General features: G+C 39.8%; 1 protein-coding gene across 4 annotated transcripts; it reads left to right on the forward strand.

Moving 5' to 3' along the window:
- The first annotated feature begins 236 nt into the window (after window positions 1–236).
- Window positions 237–11,221, forward strand: mpz (myelin protein zero). Of its 4 annotated transcripts, none has more exons than XM_053651779.1 (6): window positions 237–783; window positions 2,860–3,023; window positions 3,587–3,800; window positions 4,121–4,250; window positions 4,554–4,602; window positions 7,464–11,221. In XM_053651779.1, the coding sequence occupies exons 1-6, from the start codon at window positions 738–740 to the stop codon at window positions 7,545–7,547; spliced, it is 687 nt and encodes a 228-aa protein (XP_053507754.1). In that variant the 5' UTR covers window positions 237–737; the 3' UTR covers window positions 7,548–11,221. The 4 variants fall into 4 exon arrangements, with proteins under 4 accessions (XP_053507754.1, XP_053507756.1, XP_053507758.1 ...); XM_053651781.1 differs by having other exon boundaries at window positions 416–783; window positions 7,183–11,221; XM_053651783.1 differs by lacking the exon at window positions 7,464–11,221 and adding an exon at window positions 7,113–7,174 and having other exon boundaries at window positions 416–783.
- Window positions 11,222–20,447: the final 9,226 nt, after the last annotated feature.

Here is a 20,447-nt window from a genome sequence, read left to right on the forward strand (position 1 = left end):
TATCTTTCATCTGTGAATCCCTTGTGATTGCCTTATTTAAAAGGCTTTGGTGTATAATAGCATCTGCAGCATGAAGTGACATGGATTAAAGATGAGTCGTGGTCTGCTGGTGATGACATCAAGAGAAGAGATATAATGATGGTGTGTCAATTACATAATCTCTCTCTCTCTCTCTCTCTCTCTCTCTCTCTCTCACACACACACACACACACACACACACACACACAGCTCTTAAATTATCTCATTAAATCTTTAAAGTTGCCTTTTATAGATTCAGCTTTGAACCAGCCTTGCCCTCTTTCAAAATTATTTTATTAAAAATTTAAAATGAAGTGAGCAAAGAGTTTTAGTTCTTCTCTGCAAAATTACTGGGATATAATTTTGAGTAAATGGAGAGCAGGAGAGAGAGAGAGAGAGCGAGAGAGAAAGAGAGAGAGAGAGAGAGAGTAAAGATCACAGATTTAGTGTTACTAGGTAGGGCCTGGCTTAGGGGTGGAGAAAGAGGGAGCAAGTGATGAATAGGATAGGCAGAACTGTAGAAAAAAAGAAGGCAGTCTTAGGGTAGGACCTGACCTAGGGGTGTGGTTGGGTATAAACTCTGAGTCTGCACACACTTGCCTGGGTGCCCCTCAACCCTACTCCCTCCATCCCTACATTTTTCCTCCATTTTCCTCATCTTTGATCCTCTAATTTCTAATCTTCCACAAGCTGTCCAGCAGAAACATCAGACAGAAAGCATGCTAACTCTACTGGTGTTCACATCTGTGGTGCTGCTCAGTGCAGGTAAACAAAACTTTAAAACTTTACATTGCCATACAGATAGGATTTCTAAGTAGCAAGTTTCCATTATTACTTTGCAATGCCTTTGCAACTTTTTTTTTTGCAATGTCACTGCCAATGTAATGATTTTGCAATGGGTTTTTAATAAAATTATATTTATGCCAATGTTATATTTTTCATGTAACTACATGAAAAACATCTACAAATTTTATTTACAAATTCACCTGACTGGTTTTTGCTTGAGCTGTTTTAGTTAATCCTGCTTGGCAACCTTGTAGTTACTGGTTGGTAAATAAAGGCCAGAACTAACTACTTCATTAAATTGTCTTTTTATGTAACTTAATTTTATTTGTCTATATTTTGCATTTATAAATGGAATATTCTGCTATTTTGAAAAGAGATAGCTTTTATTGCTAATACAAAATAAATTATTTATGTTATATTGCATGAGGTATTATTGTACATCATTTTAAAAATTCTTTCTATCTGGTTAATATTAATTCCATCTCCCTTGTCTCTACACTTAGTGGTCCTTTCATCAGGTCCACCTAACACATCAGTCACTTTGTAGGTATATACTGGTAATAACTGTGGCCCATTTATTTCTCAGTCTCCTCTACTCAGTAAAAAGGCGACCACTGTGCTTGGGCAGAGACGTGTTAATGGGGTTTTAAATGTTGTGTACACTTACTAGCCACTTTCTAAGACACACCAACTTTGCTGGGCCACCTTGTAGATTTTACAAGTTGCAAACCATATGTCATCAGGTTCAGTTTTTGTTAATTGTCCTCTAGCCCTTTGTCAGTGGTCAGATTTTGACCAGAGCACTGATACTGGCTGGATACATTTAGTTAGTGAACTGTTTTTTAACCCAACATTGACATTATTTACTAAATCATTTCTGGTTAGTGGTCCTTTGGAAGAGGGAGTCGAGGGGCTAGTTGTGCAGTTGCATAAAGTAATCCAAGCCTGTGTGGTAGGTGCCTATATTATGTATATCTATAAATCAGGAGGGCACTTTTGGTGGGGATGTTTTTGATCAGGTGGGGATGTTTATGAACATGGAGTTAAAGTGATCAATTACCTGTAAATTTCTGACATAAAGGTATGTATGCATTTGAGATGAAGAAATGATAATGTGATTTTTTGAATGAATGCTGCACTGATATGTGAGATCTGCAATTTAATTTGTGACCTCAAGTATTTAAAGTATAATTTTTTTTATTTTTTAAAAATGTATTTTAAAGAATGACAGAAACAATTAAATAACTGTGTTGTATTAGAAAACTTTTAGTGCATAAGAGCACAAAGGAGCTACTTTAACTTTGGGTCTATATTGATAGTTCACGTCCTCTCACTGTGTGATTTCTACTCTGTGCTTTTTCAGACGTTAGCTGTTACCTAACCCTAACCCTGTTTAATCTTTATCTCATTTCATCAAAATGAGAAAAATATGTTTTTATAAATTTACATTTAATTATTTATTTGGCAGAGGCGTCTATCCAAAGTGACAGAGGCAGAATGTTCATAGAACTGTCAATTAATAGAGCTGTTAAAGAAACTGGTAGAAACTGTGTAGTGCTGCAAGTTTCCACAAATTGACCATACAACAGCACAAGGTAGGAGGAACAGAGAGCAAAAATTAAACAGACGGGGTTGGCCAAGTTATATTGTATAGGAGTGTTATTTACACACGCTCACATTCACACAGAATCACATAAAGAGCCACTAAACATGTAGGCTGGAGTAAGTCCTAATGCTCAGGGGTGTTACACACATTAATCGTAATGCATTCTATTAAACTATAAACAACCTTAAAGTCATTAGAGAAGAAGAAGAATTAATTTGTATACATTGGAATACACAATAGAGGACATAATAGAGAATATATCTAGATAGAGTTATACACACCTGAGTCTGTGCACATGTGATTGACTTTAATAATTAGCTGGTTTCTTTAAAATATATTTAGACTCTGTTGTCCATACAAAACATTTTCAAGCATCAATATGAAATTTGTTCTATAGAGGTGATTAAGTTGATACTCTGTCTCTCTCTCTGTGTGTGTGTGTGTGTTAGCTCCCCAGTCAGAGGCTATAGTGGTGTATACTGGCTGGGAGAGACATGCTCTGGTAGGCTCAGATATCCGGCTTTCCTGCTCTTTCTTCTCATGGCGATGGACTTCTGATGATGTCACCTTCTCTTGGAGCTACAGGCCAGATGGGGCGAAAGACAGCATCGCTGTACATACACACTTACACACATGTGCTCGTCTCACTTTCTCCATGATTTATTCATGGAAGTGCTTTGTAAACCAGAAGACAATCTCTATATTAAGTATTTTAAAGTTACACTCAAGTACATTTGCTGAATTTTAAAAAGACATTTAAATTATTTGGAAGATAAAATGGCTTTTTTGCTTAGTAACATTGTTAGAAATGTTAGAAAATGTTTAATTGGACATTTTAAAAAGCTTATAACTCCAACTGATTTAACATCAGCTGACTGTTTAGGGAAAGAGTCAATATGTGGCTGAGATACTAGTTTGCACTTCACAGTTTCCTTTAACAAAAGAATGATTTCAGCTGGAATGCTGTCAAGCAATTTCCCAGTATCTTCTAACATTTCCAGTGCTTCTAGCATTTTAGTAATAGCAGGGTTTTTTATTTTTTTATTTTTTATTTGCTCACTCTGTAAGTTGTTAGATCAGTTACTTGTGAATTTCTCCTTGGTTGTGCTCAATAATTAAGTATAATGTTGATGTTTTGTTTATGTCTCAATTATGTCTGGTCTTGTGATTGGTCAGATTTTCCACTACACAAACGGAGTTCCCTATATGGACAACAAAGGACCATTCCGGGACCGCCTGGAGTTTGTGGGTAACCCAGCTCGTCGCGATGGCTCTATCCTGATCCGAAATCTGGACTTTGCTGATAATGGAACCTTCACCTGTGATGCCAAGAACCCTCCAGATATAGTGGGTCGACCCTCCAGTGTACGACTTCTGGTATTTGAGAAAAGTATGAAATCACTATGATTGTCCTTTCTGTAATTCTTTAAATCAGTTTAATTTAGCCAAACATTTAAAATTCAAATTCAAATTTTATTGGTCACAAACTCCACATTTTATTGGTCACAACTCCACATATAGTACAACAAACAGAATTTAGATTAACCAGAATTTACTTGCATACAAGTACAAAAATAAAAATATAAAAATATACTATAAAGGCTAGAAATAGGACAGATGACAGATGACATTTGACATTATAAATGTTGTCCCATCTTCTCCTCTATCTCTTCCTCACATCATTCTCACATTTCCCCTCATTCTGTTCAGTCCCAATTCAGGCCGGCGTGATCACAGGTGCGATTATTGGGGTGGTTTTAGGTTTGCTGATCCTGGTGGTGGCCATCTACTATCTGATGCGCTTCCTGGTGGCCCGGCGCGTCTTCAGCTTGAGTGTGAGGTCAGTCTGGGAGTGCATGCTGCCTCAAGCATGTCCTGAACCTCTGCCTGGCTTTGACAAACATACACACATACACACACGTATCCTCACTAAGATCATGCCCAAGTCCCCACAGGTTTCAAAAAGCCCGTACATTCAGACACATACCTTCAACAAGGCTGAAGCCCATACTTTCCCTAGTCATGGCACATACACACACATCTTTGCCAAGGCCTGAACCCCTGCCCCGTTTTCTAGTGTGGTTAAAATGAAGAGCTTAACATATGGTTAAATCCTCACACTATGTTTACGTTTTCTTCTCAGCAAACATGGCAAGAAAGGCAAAGGGAAAGAGGGAGCCCAGCAAAAACAGGCAAGTGTTCACCTACTGCTACTTGCACCACACACATGCATGCATGCACGAATACACACACACACACACAAACACACATATGCATGCACGCGCACACACACACACACACACACACACACACACACACACACACACACGCGACACATGTGAAGACACCTGAAAAGACTGGCCCACACATACCAGTTCTGATACCAATAACCTTGGCTGCTTTGGCTCCTGTAAAGAACTCCTCTTCTGGTCTTCTCCTCACTTGCTCCACCTGTGACTGGAAAGTTCACACTTAAATATAAGCCTAAATTCTTAAGTACACACTCGAAATAAATATATATTACAATAGTCAGGTGATAACTTGAAAATTAAGATGAACTCATCATCTACTAGGTTAGATAAATTGTCTGTACTGTTATTGAATAGGGACTGCCCGTTTTTTATCAATTATGTTCAGCAACACAAAATGTGAGCTCTACATAGTAGCTCATGAGTTTGCTAGATTTATAGCTATTTTCTGATTGTAATTTTTTGTCATTCAGATTTTTGAGATTTGATTGGCATCAGCATACTAATAGCATGTATCTTAATTATAACAGCTATAGGATCTATAGGGGAGTCTTTCACTAAGATGCATGCTTCTTGCAAGCTTGAAACAGTAGAAAGTAGGCACATTTCTATTGCTACCTATATCAAATTCAGATCTCTTCCTGCTACCCAAGGCTGACCAGCAGGCAGAGGACAAGGTCAAAGTTCAATGTCTACCTCTATGTTTGTTCTCCTCTATGTATGCCAGCTATAGACTAACCACCATGACCAAAACACATCTTTATTTATAGCCGTGATCCAATGTTTGTTTGTTTTTTAAACTAGTTCCCTGTTACTAGTTAAGACTGTGAGCTTTAATTCATTATAATGTTTGTCAATTTTAAATGCAAACTCTAGCACCTTAAGCATTTGTGTAATTATCACAGACAAGTATTTCAACATTTTTGTGTACAAAAAAAAGAACAAACTTGAGTTGCTTACTTGAAACTCACTACTAATTATCTGTAGGTCTAAAAGTTGTTGTTGGACTCAGTCAATAATTCTTTTAACCACCTGACTAGACATATAATACAAATTCTAAATTACACCATTACATACCTGAGAGAATATCTTACCAATGTTGTGTATATTGATTATATTCAGTAGATTGATACATCAAAAAATTGTCTGTCTACATTAGTAACAAATAAACAAAAATATTTTTATCTGATAATGTAGTTTCAATTTCAGTTCCAAAACACTGGAGTATTCCTTTAGTGTCACCTTATTACAAGGCTCTGATTTACATGCAACTTAGTTAATTTAACTATTAAAACATGTATGCCAAACATAAATATTTGTAGACAGAGCAGCTAAACAGCTGATCTTGTCTAGCATAATTTTCCAGTTCTTACCAATTTCCACTTACTTTATACTGTCTTAAGCTGGCATTCAATTGGAGTCCAACATGCCATGATGTTCACACACACACACACACACACACACACACACCCCTCCTGACTATCGTTCTAATTTCTGCTTCTCCATGTTTTCATTCCACACATTCTTTCATCCCTTTATTTACTCTTTAGGGTGAATTTTTCACTTTCATCCCACTTTCCTCTTTCTGCCCTCTTGTAATTCTCCTCTCTGCAGGATTAAGATGCACATGATTGCCTTTCTTGAGGAATCATGTACAGACAACATGCTGCCTCTCATATGAAGTAGTTGTAGGACAACCAAAGTAAACAGACTGAAAGAAAAGTCCAGATCTTTACAATCTATCTATCTATCTATCTATCTATCTATCTATTGTCATCATTCACCTCATATATTTGGGTGTTGCGTCCTATCAGCTTCAATCTTTGTTTCTTTCTTGTCCCCTTCTTTCTTTCTCTCTCTCCCTCTGTCTGCTGAAGTCCAATATCCATCCTCTCTTCAAGTTCAATTGCAAAGTCAGGTGACTGAGTAGTAGAACCTGACAGATTTCTGTTCTGCAGACTAGAAATTATATTTTTGTTTAAGAGTTAAAATCTTTAAAGCACTTACTGCAATAACTAATGAAAACCAAAGAAGCAACTTACCAGTTTTGCACTAATCTCAGAGACTGAATGGGAGAGACTTGGGAGAATGGGTGAAAATTACAGAAATAAAGGATAATAACTAATGTCTGCATTGAAACAGAATGGCCCTTAAATACCTTCAGAATAATAGTCACAATACATTTTCATCTATGAATCAGGTGCATGACTATGAACAGACATCATGAAATCCTTAGAAGTTCATATTAGTCAAAAATGCAGTTATGGACATATTATGAAATTAGTCTCATTTACAAAGGGCCATAATCAGTTTTGTTATTAAACAGCACAGTGTTAAATGCTACTATCAATGTAATAAATGCTAATATCAATGTAATATCAATTCTTTATTACATAAATTGAGCCTTGTTATTCATTCATAAGGGTCAGGCTCAGGTGTGTGTGTGTGTGTAGGTGCTGTGATGTCATGCTGCCACTCTCTGTCGGACTGACTGACGGCTTCCTGTTTTGTCCTCCCTTCCAGAAACCAAAGGTTCCCCCTGTTTACCTCTCCTTCTAATTGCTCGTTCTCGGTTTCTCCCTTTCCCATCTCTTTCTTCTTCTCTACCTCTATGCCACTTTCTTCTTCTCTTTTTCCACTTCTGTTAATCTTCACACCATGCATCATATAACAACACACCTCTTCTTTTCTCTCTCTCGCTATGGCTCTCTCTCTTGCTCTTTCCTTTTTCTCGCTCTCTTTATCCCTCACTCCTGCCATAGTGACTCTATCCTCCCCTCCCCACACTCCCTCTCTCTCCCCAGGCTTCTGTTGTGGTGGATCCTGGCAAGCAGAAGGTGCCAGCATCTGAGAAGAAGAAGCAAGAGATGCGCAGAGAAAAGAAATAGGGCTTCGCAAGCAGAGAGCTAGAACTCCAGGGTCAAAGACCTGGAGAAGGCAGGACAGACAGGAAGGACAGGGTTCTTATGACCATTGAGCTTGAGCTCATCAAACAAGAGCAGACGGGGGGAGGAGAAGAGAAGCCCAAACATAGCTCTGCTGCTCTTCTCTCCACCCTGTCCAAGCTCTCACACAAAATCACTCTTGGTTGAGCGAGTGAAGGATGCAAGAAGCGTGTGGAGGAGAGAAGGCCTTAAAGAGGAGGAATTGGGAGGATGAGTAGTCCCACATCTGTAAATTCAGTTTTAAGTTCAGATCTGTGGTGTAGTTTCACAGTGTATCTTAGGACTCACAGGAGCCATTGAACGCACCCTGTGCCACTGATTTTTTTTATGACCCAATGAATAAACCCATTCGCATCAAAAATTAAAAACCCATAAACATTACAGGGTGCTGCTTTAAATATTTAGGGCAAGAGCTAAATGCTCTCACAACACTTTCTTTCTATCACACACACACACACACACACACACACACACACACACACACAGTTCTGGGATGGAAGAACAGTGACAACATTATTCTGCTATCTCTCTATCTAACACTGCCATACTATCTCTGTGGATAATGTGCAGTGTGATGACCATCTCACACCACACTGCATGCATGCAGATATACACTAAAAATCAGAATTTTTTGTCAGATTTTTTTCTGCTGATCCTGGAAAAGTCCCCTCCCCCCTGTTTTATTCCTTTTCCACTCATACTGTGCTGATGTCAGAGCTGTTATAAAAAATAGCAAAACGTATTAGGTAATGGGCCACTTTAGCACTGGAGTCAAGCCATTACGTAATCTGATGTGGAAGTTTCCTAGTAAATGGTGTAAAAGTAATTATGATTAGGAGGGTTTTACAATTTGTACATTTGGCTTTGAGAATGCCTTTACCAAGTCACATCCTCATTTACATAGCACAAAGATATTATAATAGACAACAAAATAGGAGACAGATATTTTTTAAATGATTTTAGCTATTTATAGCTATTAGCTTAGCTATACTAAGTGTGTACTTGTTAAGTGGGAACTTTTTAAGATCAAGTTAAATTTTTAAAGTTGACAGTAAAATAGTGCTTCCTCCTTAGATTGAGTGATTCATGGTTGAGGTATTTGATTTTGCTAGTCATTTACCAGTAATCTTTTAAACCTTGTGCACCATTCATGTCTTTTTTTTTTTTTAAACCAGTTGCTCATTAAGAAATGGTGCTGGAATCAAATCTGTTTTACTGGTGGGGAAGCAGCAATTTTGCACTAAATCACATGAAATTATTCATAGCAGCAGCACTTTGTTGAGGGAAAAGGTCTGTTTTTGTCCTTTATTGACTGCCTGGAATCTCTGCTTTAACTATTCCTTCTTTTTTTCTCTTCTCCCCTCCCTCTCTCTTTTTATGCTCTTTTTGTCCTCTTCATCTCTTTCACTTTCCTTCATTTTAAACCCTTTTTTATTTCTGATTTCTCTCATCTATTGCATAATATCATAATCATTTGATGCACTGGTGCTATGGTATCATATCCTGTTTTACTGTAGGCTGGTCCTTCAAAGTAGCCATGCCTACCTTTTTTTATATTCATTGCTTAAGGGCTAAATAAAAAAAACATAGGCCAAACCCACACACAAAATGCACACATAGATACATGATTCAATTCTAGAAATCAAAATCAGAGAAAAAAGTACTGTCATCAAAGACTTACGCATAACCATCAAGTTTTTTTTAGAACACTTTACAATCCAGAGCACTGTTCCTCACCATGCAGGCTTGAGGCTATTAGCGGGCCCTGGAGGGCAACCTCAGTGAAATCCCCAACATAGACTCTAAAATATCATAAAAATGTGTTTTGATACACATGTTGTGTTTTATACAACTTCACTAATTGGTGGAAATACTATGTTTCAGTAACATGCTCATAAAATGCATAAAGTGAAACTGCATCAAGATTACTTCTACCTATCCTCCTTTTAAACTGAATTATTGCCCCCTGACTCCTATTTTGGGTTGGTTTGTCCCTTTAGTTTAATTTAGTGAAGAACACTGCTCTAGTACAACATCCATCTGCCGACAAACTTTAAATCCATGCAGCATACAGCTGCTACACACATTACTTAGGAAGGAGTGTGTGCTTGCATGTGTGTGTTGCTCTGACTGTAGTGATTGAAACCCTCAGAATGAAGTTGATACTGCTAGCAGAGTTTGTGCATACAAATAAATATGCACACACACACACACACACACACACACACACACATACACACACACACACACGAGAGTGGGGATTGCAACAGAGTCATTGTATAAAAAACACAAAAGACAAAAGTCAAACAGAATCAGTCTAATTATTTGCCTCCCCACTCGCTCTCTCTCTCTCTCTCTCTCTCTCTCTCTCTCTTTCTCTCTCCCCTCTATTTCATATTCATACTATTTTTCACTGACTCAGTCTTCTTTGACCTGAGGTGAGTGTTTCTTTTTTCCCCCTACCCCTCTACACAAAGCACACCATTTCAAGCTACCATGTTGTATTTTCATTGATCTTCCTTCCATAAAACCTCCATTCTTCCACTCCTTAACTGTCCTTCATCCATCTCTCGCTCCTGTTGGTTTGAACAATATTCTGTTCGTTCCTGCCACCTCCTGCCCACACAAGGAATTTCTTTTTTGGCCTTCTGATGACACCAAAGCCAGAATGCTAATGTAGTTACCTAGCTCTCTGCTGACTGCGAAAGATGAATTTCTTTTCCCATGTTTGTGTGCGTATTTTTAGTGCAACAACATGTGTATAACCTGTCAAGATGTTAAGAGAACAAAACATTGAAGCAAAAATGGATTATGTCTTACGTACCTAATGCTAGTTATGACATGCTGTGCAATAGTTTACTGGACCTGTGTGGGAAACAGAAATGTAATTTGTATTTAATTATATTTATATATGCATTTTTGACTGACATGGTAGGATTCATTTAGCTTTTTTTTTCACAGTCTTGGTATCCTAGGCTATAGGAAGTAATGCTGTGGAAACCAGCAAGACAGGAAGTCATTAAGTTAGTGATTGCATGAAATGTTATAACCTGCATAAAATATTTATAATCTGGAACAAACACTTGGGGGGAATTCACATTGGAGTGAAATGTCAAGCCAAAGTCCACTGAACATCACAATCACACAAGATATGATTCTCTTACCAAGTCTTCATCCCTCAAATGCACTATGAGCTATAGATGGGCTTGGATTTGAAACATTGTGGGGATTAAGCATGTAAGACACCTGTAAGGTGCATCTAGTAAGTGTAGGGTTACTTACACTCACACTTGATTGAAAGTCCGATGCTTTTTATGCATTTCTGAATAAATATGGAACAGGTACCTGCTTCCCTGCATTAAACCTGCATTAAAATATGGAATCATTTCCATGTTTTATGTATCATGTAATTGTATATGTAGTAGTGAGGACTTCTGATAACATTCCCTTTCCTCAAATACATTTTACAGTTTCTAATCCTTTATATGTTTAATTTAGTGCTAACCTCACTAGGCTATTGGAGTTTTTTGTTATGTAAAATGTATTGTAAAAAGGAAATAAAGCTTGATTTAAAATCAGTCGTTTAAGAAACAAATAAATTTGGAGGTAATATCTGACTCTGTGTGTGTGTATGTGTGTGTGTGTGTGTGTGTGTGTGTGTGTGTGTGTGTGTGTGTGTGTGTGAAGGAAGAGAAAGAGAGACAGGGGAGATTGAGTGTATAGCTACAAAAACATGTAGCTGCATATGATTTAAGGGAAAATTCACCCTGAACATCTTTCATATTAATATTTATAATTAAGACAAAGATTTATTTTATAAAGAAATTGTAAGTTGTAAGTTGTTTTTGGTTTAAATGTCCTTCTTTGACACATTGGTATATTTTAACATTAGTTAATCGTTGCCTGTGGTAAATCTTTCCTGACATCTTCAATCAAAGCCATTGTGCTTGATAGCTCAAAGATCACTAACTGAGCTGAGGTGGCTGCTGTAACTCAGTGCACAGTGATATGTGACATGACATATAGCTGCATTGCATTCTGGAATTTTGGGAGTTTGCTGTCTCCACTACTTCTACATTGGGTTTCTCTTTAATATGACATTAAATGTCCCTGGAAAATGTTGAGTGAGAAGAGAAGCTTTTGCTCTTTTGTTTTTAGGAGTGACCAATAAAACCTGACCTATTAAATGTCTTAATATTTAATGTGATTCAGGGTGAACTTTTCCATTAACTTCTCTGTGTATGCAAGAGCCTGGAGCTTGGTTTGATACCTTGGGAAAGAAGTCATAATGGAAAGTTCAACTTTGAATCATTTCAAATCGCACAATTTAGTGCAATTTAATCAGAAAAGTTAAACTCTTTTACTGTAATGAGAATTTCTACAATCTCAAACTACATGTGATTCAAATGGATTTTTGCTTCACTGAAAACACCCCATGGAACTTTCTACCTTCAGGATGTTATCTGCACTGACTAGACAGGATTAAACTTTTAAATTATCTACAGCCTCTCTGTGATTGAATTATCTTTGCTACACTGCATTGTTTTCTTCATGATCTCTGAAAGGTAATCATGTTACTGACATGTTTCTCACAAGTCTGATAATACAGGTGCATCTCAAAAATTAGAATATCATGGAAAAGTTCATTTTTTTTCCATAATCTAATTTAATTCAATTGTGGAACTTTCATATATTCTAGATTCATTACACATGAAGTGAAATATTTCAAGCCTTTTTTTGTTTTAATCTTGATGATTGCAGCTTACAGCTCATGGAACTCAAAAATGCAGTATCTCAAAATATTAGAATAAAGAATTTATAATTTCTAAATTTATGACATGAGAAGAGCTCTAATCAGCTAATTAACTCAAAACACCTGCAAAGGTTTCCTGATCCTTTAATCTCTCAGTCTGGCTCATTACACACAACCAAAATTATGAAGAACATGAAAGTAAATTTTGCATTTCATTTGGAAATCAAGGTCCCAGAGTCTGGCGGAAGAGTGGAGAGGCACAGAAAGAAAGTAGCTTGAAGGCCAGTGTGAAGTTTCCACAGTCAGTGATGATTTTGTTACGGCCCAGTCTAGGTTAGGCCGCACAGAGTAACCAGCTCGGGATTCAATTGGATTGATCTTTAAATAAGGGAAGCCAGGAATAACAACACAAACAAGGTTGTGTGAAAAAGGTTGTGGTATATTGTAACAGACAATTACATACATATAACGGTACAAATTAACCAAACCAGGCGTAACTTCAGGGTGGGCCAAGGCCAAAATAATAAACAGAAGAATTCTATTATTAGGTAGCTAGCTTACCTAAAAGGAAAAGAAAGAAAATGCAAGGATACTTCCCTAACTACCTAAGCAAGAAAAACAGAGACAAAAGGACCCTCTCCCAAAAGAAATGGCAGCCACACCCCTACTGCCGGTGAACCAAATGAACATATATACAATAGTGAAGAGAATGCACAATAACAGATACAGGGACAACCAAACTCAAAGTCAAAAACCAGGCAAGAGTCAAAACCCAGAACAGCCGTTAGAAAATAGCATACAAGCAGCACAACCAAACACAACCTCTAAACACCAACACATGTAACCACCTCCAACATCCCACCCCATTCTCACTCCGTCTTCCTCTTTAAATATGGCTGCCATTCAGTGAGGCCATCCTGGGAGGCTGGAGCAGGGCAGGCTAGGGCAGGCTGGAAACTCTGGGAGGGAGTTCGGACCTGCACACAAAATATGTCACAGCACACAAAAACTTCCCATCTCAAGATAGCGGGTTGTAACAATTTGGAGTGCCATGTCATCGGCTGGTGTTGGTGTGTTTCCTCAATTCGAGAGTCAAAGCAGCTGTCTACCAGGAGATTTTAGAGCACTTCATGCTTCCATCTGCTAACAAACTTTATGGATATGCTGTTTTCCTTTTCCAGCAGGACTCGGCACCTGCCCACAGTGCCAAAACTACTAGTAACTGGTTTGCTGACCATGGTATTACTGTGCTTGATTGGCCAGCCAACTCGTCTGACCTGAAGCCCATAGAGAATCTATGAGAGACACTATGGAAATGAGGCATGGCATAGAGGCAATCAGCCTGTGCCACTGCTGAGGTGTTATGGAAGTTATGGGTGTTGGGTCCAACAATGTAGAAGAGCTGATGACCGCTATCAAAGCAACCTGGTAATATCCACTATACAAGCTAGCATAAAAAAGCTACTGTACCATCCAGAAGTATTGGAATGGCAAGACCAATTCTTTTGCATTTGCTATACAAAATACATTTAGGGGTGAGATCAAAAGATGAGTCTGAGACATACGAGATCAGAATTTTAGCTTCCATTTCCTGATATTTATATCTAGATGTAATCTAGATGATTGTGGCATCTTTTCTTTGAACCCACCGAATTTTCAAGTGATTAAAAATATTTGAACATGTGACTGACAGGTGTTTCTTGTTGCCCAGGTGTGCCCTGTTAGATTGATTGTTTAAACAGTTAATAACTCTGAATGTCTGTTCTAGGTCTGAGCCCTGGGTTTCACCTGTGAAGACTGCATTTGTTGTTAAAAAGGATAAAGCAACATGAAGACCAGAGAACTGTCTATTGGAGAAAAGCAAGCCCAGAAGAAAAATCCAAAAATAAAACTTAAAACCAACAGTCAATGACCAACAAAATCCACACTACAGGGATGAAGGTATAACAATCCACTGTTCAAAGAAGACTTCAAAAGCAGAAATATAGAGGCCATGTCAGATGAAAACTACTCATCAGCTGTAAGAATGGAAAGGCCAGATTAGTATTTGCAAAGAAATACAGAGATGAGCCACAAAGTTCAGGAACCAAGATTAACCCTACTAAAGTGATGGAAAGGCCAAAGTGTGGAGGAAGAAAGGATCTATTCATGAGCCAAAACATACGAGCTTATCGGTCAAGCGCAGTGTCATGGCTTGGGTTTGCATGGCTGATTTTAGAACAGGCTCACTAATCTTTATTGATGATGTAATGCATAATGGTAGCAGCAGAATGAATTCAGAATTGTACAGAAAAATTCTGCCTGCCAATTTACAGAGAAATGCATTCCGATATTATTGGGAGGAACATCATGCATCAAGACAATGACACAAAACAAACTTCCAACACAAAAGGACTTCATCAGGGGGAAAAGCGGAAGGTTTTAGAATGCCTAACTTAGTCCCCAGATCTTAACCCAATTGAGCATGCATTTCAGCTACTGAAGAGGAGACAAAGGGAGAAAATTGAAGGAAACTGCAGTACAAGCATGGAAATTGCAACAGTTTGGCGATGTAGGTGGCTTGTCAGCTTGATGAAGTCTTATTTACTTTAATTTACTTTAAGACTATTGGTTCCCATGCTTTTGCTCAACTAAAAATTGATTGGACTGCCACCAACGTGTCATGTTTTAAATTGGTGAATACATCTAGATGTAAATATCAGGAAATGAAAGCTGAAATTTTTATCAATCTTCAGTGTATTCAGCAAAAACAAAAGAATTGACCTTGCTATTCCAAAACATTTGGAGGGGACTGTATTTCTGTCCCTCATGCTGCACAACAGCTACTAAACTGGGAGAATGTGTGCACATGCTTTCTTGGGACACATGAATCTAAAACATTATTTTGAACTGTCTGTCATGCAACATTGTGGGGTAGATGAATGCTCTTGGAGGAGAACATTAATGGACATATTCCTCATATATGAGTTTACAGATGCACCTTATTTTCTTATTTTGGAGGGGACATTGCCATCACCAATCCTTAAGAATGGTTCTGACCAACACTGATACTTTTCACATGGAAGTGAATTTTTGCATTCCTCAAATGTCTAAGCCACAAATACTGTCAGATGCACCAGCCCAGCAAAAAATAGACAATAAAATGTTCAGTTGCAAAACATCTGGTAACTCTGTTTCCTGAGAAGGGAACGAGACGTTGCATGAGCTCAACGCTGTGGGAAGCGCCCTCGCACGTGACCGGCATCTGAAGCTTGTGTAACACCATGCATATTTATAGGCCTGCTGAGATCAGGGGTCGTGTCAGTTAAGCAAATCGCGTGATATATAAACGGCACCTGTGAACCGTGTCATCAGCCCTATTATCTGAAGTGAAGACACAATTTACAGGCCTGCCCCAGTATGACAAAGCTACGCAACGTCTTGTTCCCTCCTCAGGGAACAGGGTTATATGCGTAACCCAGACATTCGCTTTCAAAGGGAACTCCACGTTGCGTGAGCATTCAACACTGTGGGAATGAGAATACCCACTCCGTCATACTGTTAAAAAAGATCCGAGCCCAAGGGTCACTGCAAGACACTCGAGCCCAGGGCAGAAGGTATATCCAGGCTGTAATATCGAATGAATGTTTCTGGTGCAGACCAACCTTCCGCAGCACACACATCCTGTAGGAGCAGATGTAGACTCTAGCTAGAACTTGTGGGAGCAGAGCGATTGGGGGAAAAGCACATAGATGTGACCTCGGCCACATATGCACCCTGGCATCCAGCCCTAATGGTGCGGGAGGAGTTAGGGCGAACCACAGTGGGCAGTGTGTCTCTTCAGAAGCATACACATCCACTTCCGCTTGGCCGAACCTCTACCATATAGACTCCACCACTTGTGGATGGAGCCACAAATCCTTCAGCCTCTGCCTCAACAGGATGTCTACCCCCACATTCCAGTTGCCCAGAATGTAGGATGAACTCACTGACAAAAACTTTCCCTCTGACCAGAGAAGAATTAGTTGCGCCTGCCTGAACGGGGGCACGAACATAATCCTCCCTGGTGGTCGATATATGAGACCGCTGTGTTGTCTGTCACAACTAACACATGGTGACCTCTCAATTGAGAAAGAAAGAATTTCAATGCTAGAAATATGGCCCGCATTTCAGATGAGGGCCACTCCAGAGACTGTGAGCTGGACAGCCGTCTGAGACCACACCCCAGCCCGTGAAGGAGGTGTCTGTCATTACAGTCTTGCAATAAGGAGACACCCCTAGAGTGTGACCCAAGGCTAAAAAGTGAGGACACCTCCAGATTCTCAGAGCACGTAGGCATTGCCGCGTGAAACTGATTACTGTCAGAGGTTTTGCCCTCGGACGAAACCCCCAACTTTTCAGTCACCACTGAAACAGTCTCCTGTGCAATAGGCCCAATGGTATGATGTTGGCTGCTGCTGCCATAAGCCCCAACAGTCTCTCGTAGAGACTGGAGGGGATGGCGAGATCCAGCTTTATCTTGTTCCATGTTGATAGGATTGACTCTACACATGTTGGGGATAGAAACGCCCTCTGTAAAAACATCCCTCCCACTGGGATTGGGTTACATGGTCTGTAGCCCCTTTGTCCAAGAGTGATCTTACTTCCTGCGCTAACATCGGGCTCTGCTCTATGCTGACTACTGTGGTGAGCAAACCTCTGAACCGGGGGTGGTCGAGCTCTGAACTGGACTATAATCCTTTTCTACAATAGACAGAACCCATGGAGACATATTTGACAGTAGTGTCCACGCTGCCAGATGGTCTTTTAGTGATGTTAACTTTTCCACATTCTATTGGAGGGAAAGCATCACATTCTCATTGCCCTGTGACAGCTCGCTGACCAGAGAACACTGAAAACTTGGGACAGCCTTGGCTAGGGGAGGCCCTACAATAGTACTGGGGCTAACTGCCCTAACAACTTCATGTCCCCTGATACGTCCCTCCATAGCCCCTCAGGACCGCTCCTCCATTGTGTCCTTGGCTTTATGACCTTTCTCAGATCAGGCCTAGTAGCAGGCTGCGACTGAGGCCACCTGACTGTGACCTCCCACCTCTCAGGGGGAGACGGGCCACCACACTCGCCTTTTGTGCCTCCCTTGCATTAGTGCTGGCCAGGGCTCCACTCGTGGATGCCCGGATGAACTCGACACAACAGGGAAGGAACTGGCTGAATGCTGCCATATGTCGAGCTCACTCAGCCACTGTCTGCAGTGACCCACAAGCAAGTGTTGTGGATAAAAATGACATGAAATAAACATGAGGGAGACCTAGTATGAGTAATATGTAATTTTATTGATAATTCACAGGACTGGTGGGTGCGTAATCTTGAGGAGAGCAGTAGGGGGAAGAAAATGGGGTGTGTCCTGGGGACATGGGATAGTCAGCAAAGGTGAAATAAGAAGACCACTGAGAGTAGGGCGGACTGACAGGTGAGAAGAGGGAAGAATGGTCAGAGCCCAGATCAGAGAAGGTGACACCATCCTCAGACTGAAAGCTGGAGGGAGGTTCTGTCTGTGTAGAGGCGTCAATACACACATTCACGGGGTGGATTCTGTATTGGAGGGGGGGGGACCCCGCATTTCCATTTCCAGAGGGGATGCTGCGAAGAACGTTAAGTAGCACCATGATGTCAGCAGTGAGATGCGCGAGCTGATAGTGAGTGTCCAGATCCAGATCCAGTAAAGGAGAGAAGAAGAAATGACGACGGGCACCTAGACACACAGAAACGGTATTAGGCGGATATTGACGAATTGGATTCACACTTTAAGATCTTTTAAGAGTAACACACTATGGTTTATTAGTCAAAAAGTCAAAAAGAAGTATAAGAGCTGAGGAGTGCAAACATGCACACACACTCTCGTACAGTCAAGGGCGGGCATGTAGACATAACACACACACACTCTCTCTCTGTCTCTCTCTCTCACACACACATAACATTATAACTTTATAAGAATAATAAAAAGGAGTATTAAGATATTATAAGGGTAATATCTTATAATAATAAAATAAATACTCTTTATAAAATACTCTTTATAAAAATAAAGAGTAGTAGGATATGTAGGATAGTAGAAGGGTAATATAATGATATTATGAAGTAGGAAGTACAGTAAACCATTTTGCAAGCAGTATAACTATATATAAAATAGAGATATAGAGCAAATATGAAAATAAATTATAAACCAGAAATACAGAAAAATGTAACTTACTCATAATTCAGATGGTGAAGATTCTTGTCTCGCAAGGAAGGCTTTAATTTTAAGAGAAAACCACGAGGAGCCATTTATAAGGGTAGCTGAGTCAAGCTGCCCCCGCGAGATAAAAGTGAGACCAAGGTCTCTCTAAATTGTTTTGTCTCTCTCGACTTTCGAACCTAATGGTATTTGGAAGGTCCTCTTTCAAAAACATAATGGTAAATTGGAAAGTCCACTTTCAAAACATAATGGTAATGAAGATGAGCTCTTTAACCCTATTGGCTTTTTAACCCTATTGGTATTGATATCATAGTCTTTCTGAAATATATTGGTTATCTACTGTGTAAATACAGTATAAATACTGGAGCTTGAGCTCCGGGTGTCAGATCACTTCTAAGAATTCTCATCGGTGTGGATCTCGTGTGGTGGAACGGAACCAATAAATCTGGACCCTTGCTTCTTCTCACTCACGGCTGGTGTCTTTTTTCCTATCTCCAACTGGGTTCGGAGATGTGAGTATTTGCTTCTATGTTGAATTTTAAGTGTTTTTGGGTAATAGGCTAAATTTGAGCCAGCACAAGACCCACTAACGCATAGGCCTTGCCCACCAATGCCGTGGTGGACTTACATGGCTTGGATGGCATAGCCGGCCCCCCTAAATTACCTGCCATTGATGGAGAGGCATAGATAAATAGCTGTGCCGTTCATTCCCCACGATGGCCGAATAATAAGTTATAAAGTTATAAATACAGCTTATCTATGGTTTTCCCCCAGAAGCGTGATATGTTGTCATACAATTCTGGAGAAAAGGGGAGTTTTCTGCAGTGTGAGAGATTTATTTTCACTGGGAAGAAAAAAGCTCATCCAGCCTTAGAAATCACTTCAAACAGCTCTTTATATGCCTTAGAGCTGCTCTCAGATTTTAGCACACCCTTCTGGCTCCTCGGAGTCAGAAGGAGGAGTTACTATGCTAGCTCAAAAATCCAGTGGAGAGCTGGACCCGGAAGATGGAGCAAGAGATACAGCAATGCTCGTCTCCGGCTCCTCTTCCAGATCCATACGAGATCCCCAGATCTGCAAGGCTCTGAAACCCAACTCCCTTCGGCCGAGAAGAGAGCGAGTCACGAGCGGAGCTGACTGATTGTAAGGTGTTCACAATGTGCAGTTAGACCTCTCGAGGACTGCCCTGGCATGCTCCAACCCTAGACACTTCACGCAGAAAGTGTGTCCACCCCCGTGATGAAATGGGAGCAAGGTGTAACACACTTCCTGAATTCTGTCTCACTCACACTTTTCTCCTTTTTTTTAAAGGGACAGAAAAGTAAAGAGATTTTTCTTTCTTTTTTTTTGAAAAGGTAGAGAGGAAATGAAGAGCGTGACACAAACGACCAACATGCAGTCTCACTGAAGACAATAAGGCTGTTCATAGGTGCCGTTTATATGTCACACTACATGCTTAATCATAACAGTCACCTGATGAAGGCAGGCCTATCATGGCAGGCCTATAAATAGGCATGATGTTTCTCAAGCTTCAGTTGCTGGTTGCGCGTCCCTTTGAAAGGGAACACCAAATATTACATGAAGTACAATATAAAACATTGAAAACAATATGCTATGCACTTACGTCAACACAATCAGTGCACACAAACATTAAACCTTTTACCATGTGTGGTTGAAAAGTGTGTGTGCAGAGACGCTTTAGGTTACCCTGTGGCAGAAAGGGGACAGTGTGTGTGTGTGTGTGTGTGTGTGTGTGTGTGTGTGTGTGCGTGTTGAAAGAGAGGGGTCAGAAGGTGAAAGTAGGAGGTGACAATACGAAAAAAGATCCCCCCTGCTTTAAACACGTTGAGAGAGAACGACATCTGTCTTTCATACTTTC

Source organism: Ictalurus furcatus, chromosome 20 (assembly GCF_023375685.1).
Source record: "Ictalurus furcatus strain D&B chromosome 20, Billie_1.0, whole genome shotgun sequence".
NCBI classification, from domain to species: Eukaryota; Metazoa; Chordata; class Actinopteri; order Siluriformes; family Ictaluridae; genus Ictalurus; species Ictalurus furcatus.

Coding starts and splice junctions, on each gene's coding strand:
- mpz (XM_053651779.1), top strand. CDS start 738: ATGCTAACTCTACTGGTGTTCACATCTGTGGTGCTGCTCAGTGCAG. Junction 784..2,859: donor TGTGGTGCTGCTCAGTGCAG/GTAAACAAAACT, acceptor TGTGTGTGTTAG/CTCCCCAGTCAGAGGCTATA. Junction 4,251..4,553: donor GTCTTCAGCTTGAGTGTGAG/GTCAGTCTGGGA, acceptor TTTTCTTCTCAG/CAAACATGGCAAGAAAGGCA.